The following is a 16,115-nucleotide window of genomic DNA, read 5'->3' as shown; positions in this document are numbered from 1 at the left end:
ATATATATATATATATATATATATATATATATATATATATATATATATATATATATATATATATATATATATATATATATATATATATATATATATATATATATATATATATATATATATATATATATATATATATATATATATATATATATATATATATATATATATATATATATATATATATATATATATATATATATATATATATATATATATATATATATATATATATATATATATATATATAAGTAAATACAAGAAAACACTAAGAAAGTTAAGAAAAACAATAAGTTTCATTTATTGCGCTTAAGCTGCAAGTAAACAGAACTCATTAGATAAGTTCATAACGAAGAATAAAACGAAGAAAAATAATAGACATATGAAAAAGGGGGGGAAATGATAAGTAAAAAATAACAAACAACAGTTTATTAAAAATAATAATAATAATAAATAAAAAAAAGAAGAAAAAAAATTAAAAAAAATAAAAAATAAATTAAAAAAAATTAAAAAAAAAAATTAAAAAAAAAAAAATCATGAAATGTTAATTAAAAAACCGGAAAAAAAAAGGATATAATCTTTTCTTCAGCCCACACGATTATATCAGCAAAACAGAGTGCTTTCTGATATTGTATCAATAAAGCCAAAGCTAAATAAATTAATACAATAGTGTGAGGAGCACTCAAAAAATTTTTTTAAAAATAACAACAAATGAAATAGATCACAAAAAGTACAAATAAGTAAAAATAACATGTAAAAACAGATAATAAAATAAAATAAAAATGAAAAACATTAAAAAGGGAGGACTATAAAGCGAGCAGCAAAATCAGTTCAACTTACATGGACGGATATTTTTCAAGAATGATTTAAAAATGTTTTCGCAGAAAGATTGCCAGATTACAAAATATGAAAACAAAAGATGAAAACAAAAGCGCAAATTGAGTGTAACAAGAGGGTTTTAAAGTGTCGTTCTTACTGCACTGTTGAAGTGATTTGTTATTATGAGTTTTGATTTGTTAGTTACCAAGGATGGGCCCGAAATGGATGTGCGCAAGGTAATATTATACTGGATAATTTTAAAAATTGATCATAAATAGTTTTAGAAGATAGATGTTTATTTAAGAAAAAGTATAAAATAGAAAAGAGAAACATAAATTGCCTGTTTTGCAGATAATTTTAGCCGCGGATTTGCACGATATGGATTAGCACATAGAAAAATTATTTAAATTATCAAAGAAAAAATTCTTTCAATAGATAATTTTGACACGGATTTGCCCGAAATGGATTTGCACATGGAAAAATTAACAAAGAAAAAACCTTAGTAGATAATTTTAGCCACGGATTTGCCCGAAATGGATTTGCACATGGAAAAATTAACAAAGAAAAAACCTTAGTAGATAATTTTAGCCACGGATTTGCCCGAAATGGATTTGCACATGGAAAATTGTATAAATTAATAAAGAAATTTTTAGCAAACAATTTTATCCACGGATTTGCCCGAAATGGATTTGCACATGGAAAAACTGTACTACTATTAACTTTCTTTCTTTCTCCTTCTGTTTTCGTTTTTATTTTCTTTTTCTAATTTCCTGTCTTTAGGACGTTACGTGTGTTTAGGATGTTGCTCTTTGAGCCTATTATTATGGAATTAAACAATTATAACAATTTAGCGCCTGGTAAAAAATGTGTTCAATATTTAAATTATTCTTCATGTTGTACCCGGTACGGAGAGCCTAAATCAGAGGGGAACTTCGGATCGACATCCTGCTACTCTGAAAGCAAAAGCGAAGGCAAACGATTTTTTGAATTGCATTCTATTCCCGATACTTTACCTTCCTACAAAGCGTGTGATGATAAAAGATGCAAAACTTGCCCTAATATTGATAAAAAAAACATACTGTTCTTTATAACGTTAGTTCCAAATTGTTTTGTAAAATTAAAAATGTTATTTATATGTTAACCTGTGGTCTCTGTAATATGAAATATGTTGGACAAACTAGTAACTCACTTAACTTTCGAATTAATCAACACCGTTCTGATATTAACAGTAATAAGACTATCAATAACTTGGAATTGAATCATTTTAGAGTACATAAATTTAACAGTGTCAAAATTAATATCTTAGATATTATAGAGGATTTAGATTTAAGACTACAGAAAGAAAATTACTACATGCTTTTATATAAAACAATTTTGCCTTATGGGCTAAACGATACCTTCCAACATACACAGATTAACTACAATAACTCATCAACTTATTCACTTTTTCATATTAAAGACAAGCGTACTAATCGAGTTAAACGGGGTTCAAGAAGTAATAGAAACTCTCTTAATAGTGACAAATTAAATATAAAATTTCTTTCTAATATGGAAACTGACTTTAATAAACAATATAGCATTAAACCAATTAAAGATTTTGTCTTCTCCCTTAAGAATTATGAAATATATAAGTTCTACGATCTTATTATTAACTTTTCTTTCATTAATTTACATTTCAAAATTCTTTGTTTCGATCTTATAAAAGCCAAAATGAGCAAAATTTTGCCTAATAAAAAGAAAAGTTTAGATAATTTATATTTCGTTATTAACTTTCAAAATCCTATTTTCGATAAGATCAAATTTCACAACATTTTTGAAAATTTTAAAGCTTTATTTCCATTAAAAGATTTTAACATTATTGAAAGTTTTAAATATAACAAATCTCTTGGTAGAACCATATTTAACTATAATAATATAAGCAAAAATATAGGGAGTATTAATATATCCGATTATGAACGTCACTGTGAGGAGGATAAATATTTTGATTTAGTTGATAAACATCATAAACATATTATTACTGGTAATTTAAATATTATAGAAAACTTGGAACTTAGGAATTTAATGATAAAGGGCACAAAGTTTAGACCCATTTACCGTATATCAATCAATAAGATTCTAAAATACTTTCTTAATGATCTCAATAGTTTTTGTTTAAAGATATCAAATAGATTCTCTTTGCCTTTAGGCATGCTAACAGAATGGAAATGGGGAGTTTATTATTACTTTAAAAACTTTATTTTCAATAATAAGGATAATTTAAATAAGTATAACAATTCAACAAATTTTTCTAATATTGTTCAATCAATTAAGCAACTTCAAAAAAATTTTGTAATTACTACCATAGACAAAGCTAACAATAATTATGCTATATTCTGTAAAAAATTCTATGCTGAACTTTTAAATACGGAATTAAAAAATAGTAAAGATTTTGAACTTAGTAATTTCAACAATAATATTGTCATTAAAAAAATTTTAGCTTTTTACAAGAGATTAAAAATTAAAATTAGCAATATACAATTTCCTTACTTAGTTATCAGTCCTAAATTTCATAAAATTCCAGTAAAATTTAGAACTATCACATGTGGGTCTAATACTTATTTAACTAAACCTGGCACCCTTTTCTCTAACTACTTAAATAAGATTATTAACTATATTACTAAAGAAGGTTTCTCTTGGATTGTCACTAATAATCAACCGATTTTAGATTTCATTAAACATAATAAAATTAGTTGTATTGCGAATTTTTGATTTCCCCTTTCTAAACTAAAAGATGTCCTTTTGAATTATTACCATGATTTTAAAAATATCCTTTGTTGCGATTTTGATTATTGGGAAATTCTGATTAATCTTTGTCTTTTTAATAATTATCTTTACAATGGAAGGGATATTTTTCTTCAAATTAATGGAATACCACAGGGATCTAATTATTCATCTCTCTTAGCTAACTTATTTTTGCATTATTATGAAAAAAATTTTACTCTTAGTATTAAATTTGTTTTTAGATATATTGATGACTTAATTATCTTTAATTTCCTAGATTTTACTGTTTTATTGAGTGATATATACCCTGAGGAATTAATCTTACTTCGTAATCATGATGATAACATTAATTTCAATTTTTTGGATTTGGGTATTATGAAAGTTGAAAATATCTGCTTTGTTGATTTATACGATAAAAGAAATGATTTTAATTTTAATATTAATAAACTAGTTACTTGGAATTCTAATGTTTCTAGGAGCATCTATTTAAATATCACTTTTAATGAAATGAACAGAATTAAAAGAATATGTAGTAATATTTATTTATCCAAAAAACAAATCGATAAACTCTTTCAAAATCTGATAAAAAACAATGGATACCCAACTAATGTAATAAAATTTTATATAAAATCATTGAATTAATCGTATATTTTGGTGGATATATTTATTAAACATTTTTTTGTTAATTTTTATGATTTTCCCATGTGCAAATCCATTTCAGGTAAATCCATTGCCAAAATTATTTCTTTGTTAATTTGTATAATTTTTCCATGTGCAAATCCATTTCGGGCAAATCCGTGGCTAAAATTATCTACTAAGGTTTTTTCTTTGTTAATTTTTCCATGTGCAAATACATTTCGGGCAAATCCGTGTCAAAATTATCTATTGAAAGAATTTTTTCTTTGATAATTTAAATAATTTTTCTATGTGCTAATCCATATCGTGCAAATCCGCGGCTAAAATTATCTGCAAAACAGGCAATTTATGTTTCTCTTTTCTATTTTATACTTTTTCTTAAATAAACATCTATCTTCTAAAACTATTTATGATCAATTTTTAAAATTATCCAGTATAATATTACCTTGCGCACATCCATTTCGGGCCCATCCTTGGTAACTAACAAATCAAAACTCATAATAACAAATCACTTCAACAGTGCAGTAAGAACGACACTTTAAAACCCTCTTGTTACACTCAATTTGCGCTTTTGTTTTCATCTTTTGTTTTCATATTTTGTAATCTGGCAATCTTTCTGCGAAAACATTTTTAAATCATTCTTGAAAAACATCCGTCCATGTAAGTTGAACTGATTTTGCTGCTCGCTTTATAGTCCCCCCTTTTTAATGTTTTTTCTTTTTATTTTATTTTATTATCTGTTTTTACATGTTATTTTTACTTATTTTTACTTATTTGTACTTTTTGTGATCTATTTCATTTGTTGTTATTTTAAAAAAAAAATTTTGAGTGCTCCTCACACTATTGTATTAATTTATTTAGCTTTGGCTTTATTGATACAATATCAGAAAGCACTCTGTTTTGCGAATATAATCGTGTGGGCTGAAGAAAAGATTATATCCTTTTTTTTCCGGTTTTTTAATTAACATTTCAAGATTTTTTTTTTTTTTTTTAAATTTTTTTTAAAATTTTTTTTTATTTATTATTATTATTATTATACATACTAGCTGACCTGGCGAACTTTGTTCCGCCTTAATGTCAATAAATAAGCAGATTTTTTTTTTATTGGAAAAAATACAAAAAAAATTAAATTTCTACATCAATCATTCATAATTATTTCTGTATTTTAGTACATAGGTTGCTCTTCATTTAAGTACCTTGTGATACACGACATTTTTTGTTTTATTATCAGGCGCAAAAACAAACAACGCAGATGGTCTTCCGACCCGTGAACATGCCACGTATAATTGACCATGGGAAAAACATGAATGTTCTAGATTTAAACCACAAACTTTTAAGGATTGGCCTTGTGATTTGTTGATGGTCATGGCAAATGCAAGACGTATCGGAAATTGAAGTCTTTTAAATTCAAACGGCATATCGGTTGGGATCATCGGTATCCTCGGAATGAGAACTTCCTCACCTTTGAATTTTCCTATCATTATCGTAGCGTAAATTACATTGTTCATCAATTTTCTAACCACCAAACGCGTACCGTTGCACAGTTTTGGTTGGTTTATGTTTGGAAGCATGATTACTACGGAGCCAACCTTTAGGCGTAAATTGTGCGGTGGTAAGCCAGGCACGTCCAAAGAGTTTAAAAATTCAATTGGATAGTTGGTGGCTTCATCTTCATTTGTGACGCAGTCAATAGATTTGAATGAATGCATTGTTCCAATGATCTTATTTTGAATTATGTAGTTTAGGTCATCTACATCTTTATTCTTAGCCGCTAAAATTGCTCGCTCACTTATCCATTCATAATTTTTGTAGTTAGAAATAATTTCTGGAAATACATTGTTGATAAGTTCGTCTTTTGATGAGACAAAATTACAGAAATTATTTGGAAATGATATTAATCCGCTCGATTCATCGACAGGTACTTGACCATTACCGATAGTCAGCAATTGCTCCGAGAAATCTTCAGCAGATGTATCATTAAGCAATGTAACTCTCATGTTTGTTGTCAGTTGCAGTTTCTTCACATGGCGCCATAGATTTGACGATTTGAGGCAAGCGTTTATTTCGTCGGCAGCCGTAGATCTTGGAATTACTGGCAGTATTTGGCGGAAATCGCCAGAAAGTAAAATCATTGCTCCTCCAAAACATCTCGAGTCATTGCGTAAATCTTTTAATGTTCGGTTAAGTGCTTCTAATGCACGTTTATGCGCCATTGTGCATTCGTCCCAGATGATGATTTTCGATACCGCTAAAACTTTGGCCATTGCTGAGTGTTTTGCAATATTACACGTTGGTTCTTCAATAGTTTGAAGATTTAACGGTAATTTGAATGCTGAATGAGCCGTACGGCATCCTTCTAACAATGTGGCTGCTATTCCAGATGAAGCAACTGCAACCGCTATGTTAGATCTCGCCCGAACAGTTGCTAAAACTAATGACATGAGGAATGTCTTGCCAGTTCCACCAGGGGCATCTAGGAAATATAAACCACCATATTCATTATCGATTGCCTTCATTAAAGTATCATAAACTTCCTTTTGTTGGTAATTCAACAGGGGTACATTCGTTTGAACTACTAAATCTAATTCCTGGTGATCATATTCACGTTCCCGTTCCAATTCTCGATTAAATGCGTCATTCATTTCACGATATGGTGCTGGCATTCCTAACCTGATTAATAAATTACCGCACATGAGGTAACACATATCTTCGATCAATAGTAAAGCACGATTATGTATCTCCTCATTCATCTCAATATCGTGATTTCTGGAACTGACACGAATTTGATGTAAAATATCTTCTGACATATTATCCTTGTATTTGTGCCACAGGTTACATGGGTTTGATGGAAAACATGTCGAAATTATGATAGCGAATAATGTGCGTATCTGACTTGGAGATGCAGAGATAATGGCTTCAGCGATTGTCGTATCCCAATGATTGTCGTATATAGATATATATATATATATACATATATATATATATATATATATATATATATATATATATATATATATATATATATATATATATATATATATATATATATATATATATATATATATATATATATATATATATATATATATATATATATATAAATATATATATATATATATATATATATATATATATATATATATATACATATATATATATACATATATATATATATATATATATATATATATATATATATATATATATATATATATATATATATATATATATATATATATATATATATATATATATATATATATATATATACATATATATATATATATATATATATATATATATATATATATATATATATATATATATATATATATATATATATATATATATATATATATATATATATATTTACTCCCTCATTGTTTCACTCATAAACGCTCATCATTTTCGTTTTGAATGACATTCGAATCACTGGTTTTATAAGAAGAAAATAACATAACAATCGGTACCCGTCCTGTATTATTCAAAACAGCTCCTATACATAAAAAAAAAATAATAATATATCCTAAGGTATACTGTATTTCTTTTCTTGTTCAAATTATGTATTTTTTCTTCCTTTAGTAATAATGCAATTAAATATCTATTGTATATAAATTATTATTGTTTTAAAAAAAAATTTTTGAATCAAATTTGTAAAATCTGAAATATTTAATTTTCCGAGACAAAACATTTCCCTACCTTCCTTGTAAATCGAGAGTACTGTATTATGAATAGTCATTTATATTTTTATGATTTATTTTCTTATGATATTTATAATATGTATTCAGAGATATTTGATCTTTGGAAAAAAATTAATATGACGCAAATGATTTACACTGATAAAGGAAATGTTTTTATAATATTATCGGGAAAAAAACACTAGTATTAATATTTCTCCTTCGTAATTTATTTATTCGTATTTAATTAATTTTCAGAACAATACTCCATTCATTATACAGTTTTTTTTAAAGAAATATATTTTTTAATTCATTCCTTGTATTTTGTTTCCGCAAGTTATCAAAAGTTCTTTTAGTTATTCTTCGATTCCCTATATTTGCACTCAATTAAAATATTTGTTTAGATAAGATTCAGAGAGTAAAAAATTGCTATGATGGAATGATTTAAAATTGTCTAAAGTGTAGGAAAGCGTTAAAATTAGTCACTATATCACAATACAGAGGAGTACGATCTAAAAATTAAAAAAAAAAAAAAACATGAATATCGTTTTAATTATATATTATGACACAATGAATTTTGAAAATCGTGTACAGAATTGTTTTCATCCAGGTACCGAGTATTGTCAAATATATAAATAGCTATAGTGAAAAACGTGTTGCAATGCTATTAAGTTTAATCCGATTTGCTTCGAAAATTAACAGCAGAGTAGCAATGACTCAGGAGGTAGAGCCAAAGAATATAGAGGTAGAACCTCCCGATAGAGGTAGAGCCTCCCGATGGAGGTAGAGCCTCCCGATGAGATGATCCAGGCTCGGATATCAGAGGAGGCTTGCACCGACCACAGTGCTGATGTAAAATATCCTCAGTGGTAGTGGTAGACGGATCATGTGTAAGAATCCACTAGCCGCCGGGCTTACCAAGAAAGGTTTTCGTGGTTTTCCTCTTCACGTGACACAAATGTAGGTTAATTCCATCAAAAAATAAATAAATAAATAAATCCTCCACGAAGGCTAGTTTGCCCCAATTCTTGATTCAGGAATTCTTTGTCTTCTGGGTTCGATTCAAGTATACTAGGCTACGAACATTGATAGCTGTGAACTCAGAATTGGTTCAGCTGTTCAACGCTAGTTATGAAATAAAAATGAAATTCAACAGCTTCAATTATGAATGCAGTTTCCGTTGTACATAATTTAAAAAAAAATACTTTTAAACAAAAAATCGGAACTTTTAATCTTAAAATCGGGGTGCTTTGTATTCAGGGATTAACATTTAGATCATCAAAAACAATAAATGGGATTTAAAAAAATCCTATCTGTATTGCGTAACTATAAGATTAGTTGTATGAATGCTGAAAAAATATCATGGGAGAATTAAAAGATCTAGTTTTTTTTAAAAAAAGTTTACTGTTTATCTTTTCTTTTCAGTTTCGATGTTCATTCGAATATGCTTTAAAAGATATTTATCTATCTATCTATCTATCTCTGTATATATATATATATATATATATATATATATATATATATATATATATATATATATATATATATATATATATATATATATATATATATATATATATATATATATATATATATATATATATTTGCAAGGATATTCTTATCTTAATGAAACGTCATTCAATTGATAAAATTTAGAGATTTTGATTCTCTAAAGAGATGGCGCCATTCTGCGGCTGTGAAGTTTTCGGGACTATCTTAATCGTTCTTCATGTACGAATTATTGCCTATTAACTTCAGAAAATAATCTTTTATCTGGTTTATCTTGACTTTTTATGACTCTTTGTGAGAGACCGATTTCTATATCGTAAACTTGATAAGAAACATCTGTTTTAAACAGCTTATCTGTTAATATAGAAAGACTCGCATGAGGCATATATTTAATAGAATTTTTGTTTATTACGTAGAGAAAATTTCTGTTTGTAAATATTCAAAAATACATTAGGGCTAAGATAAAATGTTGACACAAAACAAAATGTACGTGTCTATCCAACAGAAACAAAGCATATTCAGAATGGAATTTCAATATTTATTTTTTGTCTGGTTATAAAATATCACAGTACATTATACATCAATCAAATAATTTAACTGCAAGGGCACTCTTTGCCCACTCTATTTCCATTGGGATCTACACAATAGCATTCTCCAAAGCTTCCATATTGCTGAGGAGCGTACGTGCCATCTTCGTTACACGAAGGAACAGGAACGTCTTGAAGACCCTTTTCAACTGAAAAAAAAGTACCTTAAGTATTCTTACTATAACTGCAGAAATATTATAAAATTGAACAAAAATTTTCGAGCTATTTTCAATTAACAACACAAATATTATTTTAAAATGTGAAAAAAAATCATTTAAAATTGCGCAAGATATGAGCATCTATATTATATAAAACGCTAATACGTACGTATGTATGTATCAATAAAACCGATGATATTTCTTTCTCGCGATGGCAACAGTTTTCATTTTTAATTGATTGGATTCGGCGCGCAAGAGCACGTAGTGAGCAACCAGATAACAATAACCAGAGTGAGCATTATCAGGTTGTTCAATTCAGATTCATGCACTAAAAACATGACAATATTGAATTTAAACTCAATTAGGAATTAATTAATTAATTGAAGTGAGAATGCTTTAAAAGGCAGCTGTTGAATTGATATTTTTCTATCTATCTATATTATATAAAACGCTAATACGTACGTATGTATGTATCAATAAAACCGATGATATTTCTTTTCTCACGATGGCAACTGTTTTTATTTTTAATTGATTGGATTCGGCGCGCAAGAGCACGTAGTGAGCAACCAGATAACAATAACCAGAGTGAGCATTATCAGGTTGTTCAATTCAGATTCATGCACTAAAAACATGACAATATTTAATTTAAACTCAATTAGGAATTAATTAATTAATTGAAGTGAGAATGCTTTAAAAGGCCGCTGTTGAATTGATATTTTTCTACTGGGAGCTACCTAAACGTCTAAAAAACGTTTAAGTGTTTGTATTGAATGCATTGAATTTTTTTATATTTCGCGTTTATTTATGCATTGAATTTTCACGCTTTAAAATGCAGAATATTAGTGAAGCAATATTTGATAATTTATTTTGCTAATATGTTTCTTATTTAGCTAATGTTTTGATTTTTTCACCATGTACAATCTAAATAGCTAATATACTTTTTTAAAAGCTAATAAGAACATAGGTAGAATTCTTCTACATAAGTACAATATTTGATAATTTATTTTGCTAATATGTTTCTTATTTAGCTAATGTTTTGATTTTTTCACCATGTACAATCTAAATAGCTAATATACTTTTTTAAAAGCTAATAAGAACATTGGTAGAATTCTTCTACATAAGTACAATACTATGTCTTTGATGATAAAATACTATGTCTTTGATGATAATATATTATGTCTTTGTGCTAGAACATTGTGTTCATTGGCGAGCGAGCGCAGCGAGCCATGGTTCACGGCGTGAACCACATAGGATTGCGTAGCAATTCTCGGGGGTTGGCGAGCGTTAGCGAGCAGGGGGCGGAGCCTCCTAGTTTAAAGTAATTTTTTTATACTGAGCATGCCAGCGAAAAAATTCAAAAAAAAAAATTCTTCAATGATTTTGTTTCGAATCGTATTTGGTGATTAACGAAAAAACTGAAATTTGAATTTCTTGAAAACTTAAAAAAATTTCTTGCAATTTTCCAAGTAGATTTTTGTAAATTTGGAAAGAAAGCTGTGAATGGTAAGGGATTTTTCACAAATTATGTTTTGTACCATTAAACAAAATTTATTAAAACTGACATCGGCATTATATAGGACCATCCTGTATTAAAGTATATTTTATTATTTCACACGTTTCCTTTTTTTATGCCATTAAATTTCGTTGTTCGAACCATCATTGAAGTGTATTATCATTTGTTATAAAATACAAAATGAAATTTGTAAGAAAGGCCCTGTTTTGGGTTTTCCACTATGTACAAAATGCTGAGAAAATTACTAGAAGCATTTTAAATTTTTAAGATACTCAAATCGGGATTTTTTTTTCATAGGTTACCTAATACGATTTAGATCAAAATTATGATTTTTTTTTAAAACGTTTTCCGCGCATCGCATTTCGATAGGATAATTTCAACTGCTGATGCCTTGCTCAATTTTAATGAATTATTTAAGTTCAAAACAATATTTTTGTTATTAATTAAAAATTTTGTTTAATTTTATTGAATATTTCCGCAATTATATTAAAAAAAAACTCTAGGTAAAAACATAAGCTTTTTATAAAAATGTATGCATCTCCATTAGTAGTTAAGCTAGGTTTACGAAATGTTGTGCTACTATTGCATATGTTAATCAAAGTAATTCATACAAGTTATAAGGTCATTGCTATATTTTTTGGCACAGTGTGTTTGAAAACAATATTTTTTTTATTATCCATTATTTATTACAAGTCTCGAATCTCTAAAAGTTTTAATCTCCATTGATATGTATGAGAAATTGCTTGACTTAAACACTTCTGAAGCTAGTCTCTTAGTATTTCTTGAGAAATTTTAAAAAATGTTTTATTATAGAAGTGCTTCCATAATTTTGCCCAACCCCTGAACGTGTTCTATAGACATTTCTTAAAAACAAATATACAAACGGAAAATATACAATTGTTAAATATTTACTTACACCTTCCGATTAAGAGTGCTTGACTGTTTGCAGAAGCTCTTTAAAATTATGTAGAAAATTTATTTCAGAAGCAAGCATGCTATCGTTGACTTATACCACTTGTCAATACTTACAAGACTATTTTAAAGTAGAGGGTGCATTGCTTGTTTTATCAGTGGCACTATCGATGGCCAAGAATACGACTTCAGCTACACGCACGTCACAACCCGTTTTACAGGGAGGGCCAAATCATACTTCATTTATTCATCCACAGGTCTAAATTTTTCCCTGAGCCAGAGCACGATCAATCTTCAGTCCAGTACCCTCAGAGGTATTGATTTTGTATGAAAATTTGAGGACTTTGTAACCCGACAGATTTAACGTGTACCAATCACCACTTACTACGAGATTCAAGTCGACGGGGATTTTATTCACAACCTCTTGGGCATGGGCTCAACGAACTGCCAACCAGGCTATCCCAGTCAAGCAAACAGATGGTAAGTTGTAAAGCAATAATAATGATCATTTAATAATAAAATAAAATAAGTTGGAATGTATACAAGAAATAGATTTTTTCCATTCACAGTAGATATCAAATAAGTAGTTTTTGGAAAAAGTTACACTTCAGTTAGCAATTAATGTTTCTTACTTTGTTTCTCTGCTTCTGCACGGTGTTCACTACAACTTTCGGCATTCACAACAGCTAAAACGTAAGCAAACGCAACGAATAGAAGAAGCTTCATTTTTGTTTCTTACTAAAATAAATTGAATATTAATTATCATATTTACAAAAATCGGTTCTTTCATCAGCAAATTCTCTAACATAAATAAATAAATAAAACAGAAGTGTCCTCTATACTCATCCTTTCTGTTTTGGATACATTTTTAACATATCTCAATTTTGTTTTTAACAAATTTTTGATAGCAGAACATAATTTTTAAATCTATTAGCTTTTCAAAAAAGAGTTTAGTTTATTCTCAAATATTCCTTATTTAGACATTAAATAAATCCTAAAAATTCATTTTATAACAGAAACTAGGAAAAGGTAGAGTTTAGGAAAAGAGAGTTTAAAGAAATAAAATCAAGAGTTCGAAACAAATCACTTACTTATTTCCTTCAAATGTGACTAAATTATAAACTTCCAAAATATCAAACACGTTATATATAGATAAAAATTATGTAAAGAAAAAGAACTTTTTATTTTTATGCAGAAGATTGAAGAATGGTTTAAAAGTGAAATGTGTCAAATAAATAGATATTTATCAATTTTAATGCTAATAATGATGACATAGCAGGAAAAAAGATTTAGAATGAAACCTCATTGTTCGAAGAACAGCTGGTTTCGTTTTATTTTGTAGAAAGAATGATTTTTTCATTAAAAAAAATCTGTTTGAAATAATTAGTTATCTTATCTGTCTTTTTACTGATAAGTTTTTCTTTTGTTTCAAAACAGAAAGTACTTTCGTAATAGCCATCAGTTTAATAATTTTTATACGGAGTGTAACTTCTTTTTTTTACTTGCTATTAATTTTTATATTACTTGCTATTACTAGTATAAGCACAAAGAAACACTAGTCAAGATATAGAAATATCTTTTTAAAACAAAAGTTATAAAAATGCAAAGGAACTCCAACCCCGACTCGCTGATACTCCCCGACCTCCAAAAAGGTAATTAAACTGAAAAAAAAAAGTTTTCTTTGCAAAAATTACTCGCTTCGTTCATAAAAAATACAGCTTCGCTACCTAGCACATTTTTGATTAACAAATAAAAATTAATCCTTAAATTTGCTTCGGTCAAAAGTGGCAAAAAAATACATTTAAAAGCTCTGTACGAAGACTAATTCTGTAGACAAAGTTAACAGAAAAGGAAGATGAAAAAATGTAAATAAAGAGATAAAAAGATTATAATTTAGACACTTTGAAAGTTCTATGCAATAAAGAATTAAACGTTAAAAAAATACTATTAAATTTCTGTTGTTGTTTCTAATGCCACTTACCAATACCAGAAAGCCTGCTTGGTTAAACCAAACGAATTTAAGAAGGAGGATGCGCTTCTTGTTTGCCAGTGCCGCCATCTATGGCCAAGAACACGACTTTAAGTCACACACACACGTCACATCCCGTTTTACAGAGCGGACCAATTTTACGCCCACAGATCATAATTTTGACCTGAACAAGAGAACGATCAATCTCCAATTCAGTGCCTCCAAAGGTATTGAATTGTTATGGGACCTTGGGGGATTTTGTGACCCAATATACTTAAAGTGCACCTGTCACCATTTACTACACGGAGAAACTTCAGCCGGAGGGAATCGAATTAACGACCTCTAGGACATAGGCCCAAGAACCTGCCAACCAGGTTAGTCCGGCCCACTTTTAAGTTTCTAATTTAATTAGTCTCTGAACGCATCAAAATATTTAACTGAACAGTATCACACGACATGACGTAGAACTCTTTTTCCTAGGCAATAATATGAAAATAATAATAATAAATACAAAAAATAAATATAAATAAAAAAATAAATATAAATAAAATAATAAATATAAATAAAACAAAAATAAATATAAAATAATAAATATGAATAAAACAAAAATAAATATAAATAAGAAAATAATAATCAAAAAAAAAAAGTTTGGGTGGCAAATAGCATTTGAAAGCACTGAAAAAAACAATCATTGAAATGTTTTATTTTATTTTATAACTTGTGCTGAACAGCCAACCAAATTCTCAGTTTACGAATACCAATATTAAAATTTCATTGCCTTGAAATTTTAAACCCAATCGAGAAGACAAGGGAAGTTCTGGATCAAGCATTACGAGAAATTTGCTTTTGTAGAGGACTCTTTAATGGAAATAACCCTATTTGCGTTATATGGAGTGGAAAAACCACGAAAACCTCCAACGGCTAGCCTGACGACAAGGGGACTCGAACCCATGACAGATGATATTTTACGACAACACAGTGGTTGGTGCGAGCCAGGTGCTGAATTTGTGTAGACCAGCCTCGCTGGGAGTCGGATCTGGGTCACCTCAATGGAAGGCGAGTACTCTATTCTTATGCACATTATTTATAAAATATGGATATTTTATTGAAAAACAACAACAACCCTATTTAATTTAATGGGAATACAGAAATATTACTTTAAAAAAACTCAACTGCAAACAAACAATTTAAATAAAAAAATACTTTACGGATTTAACAGACTAACTAAATAAAAAATAAAAAAAATTTACCACATTTTTTTTAAGAGCTGCTGCACAATTTACAAAATTAGTTTATATCTGTTACTTGCTCAATAAAATGTTATGCGAGATTAATTAATTTTCATGTAGAAATCTGATGATTAGCCAGCATTCAGAATCCATTTTTATAAAACTTAAAATACCAAAAATGGAACAGAGCTTAATTTTCAAATCGATTTAAAAAAGAAGGAAGAAATAAAAAAGAATCGAGATATTGGAATTAATCATAACTTGAATTTGTAATAATGATTATTTGAAAATAGGTGATCTTTGATTGCCAAAACATAAGCAATTCCCAATATTGATTTATTATTCTTTT

At 28.0% G+C, this 16,115-nt stretch overlaps 1 protein-coding gene and 1 long non-coding RNA gene across 2 annotated transcripts in view; both read right to left on the bottom strand.

Moving 5' to 3' along the window:
• Positions 1-16,115, bottom strand: part of LOC139426941 (uncharacterized) — an 84,956-nt gene that overhangs the window by 21,012 nt on the left and 47,829 nt on the right. The gene's annotated exons all lie outside the window — the stretch shown is intronic.
• LOC147804260 (SPARC-related modular calcium-binding protein 2-like) lies at positions 9,916-13,908 on the bottom strand. The gene is made up of 3 exons (XM_087152193.1): positions 13,660-13,908; positions 13,201-13,306; positions 9,916-10,134 (listed from the first exon to the last, which is right to left on the bottom strand). The coding sequence occupies exons 2-3, from the start codon at positions 13,292-13,294 to the stop codon at positions 9,992-9,994; spliced, it is 237 nt and encodes a 78-aa protein (XP_087008319.1). The 5' UTR covers positions 13,295-13,306; positions 13,660-13,908; the 3' UTR covers positions 9,916-9,991.

The sequence above is a fragment of the Parasteatoda tepidariorum genome, chromosome 9, assembly GCF_982258835.1.
Source record: "Parasteatoda tepidariorum strain Cologne lab strain chromosome 9, Ptep-v5.0, whole genome shotgun sequence".
Classification (NCBI taxonomy): Eukaryota; Metazoa; Arthropoda; class Arachnida; order Araneae; family Theridiidae; genus Parasteatoda; species Parasteatoda tepidariorum.
The sequence above is the reverse complement of the archived record's forward strand: the minus strand, read 5'-3'. Positions and strand labels throughout refer to the sequence as shown.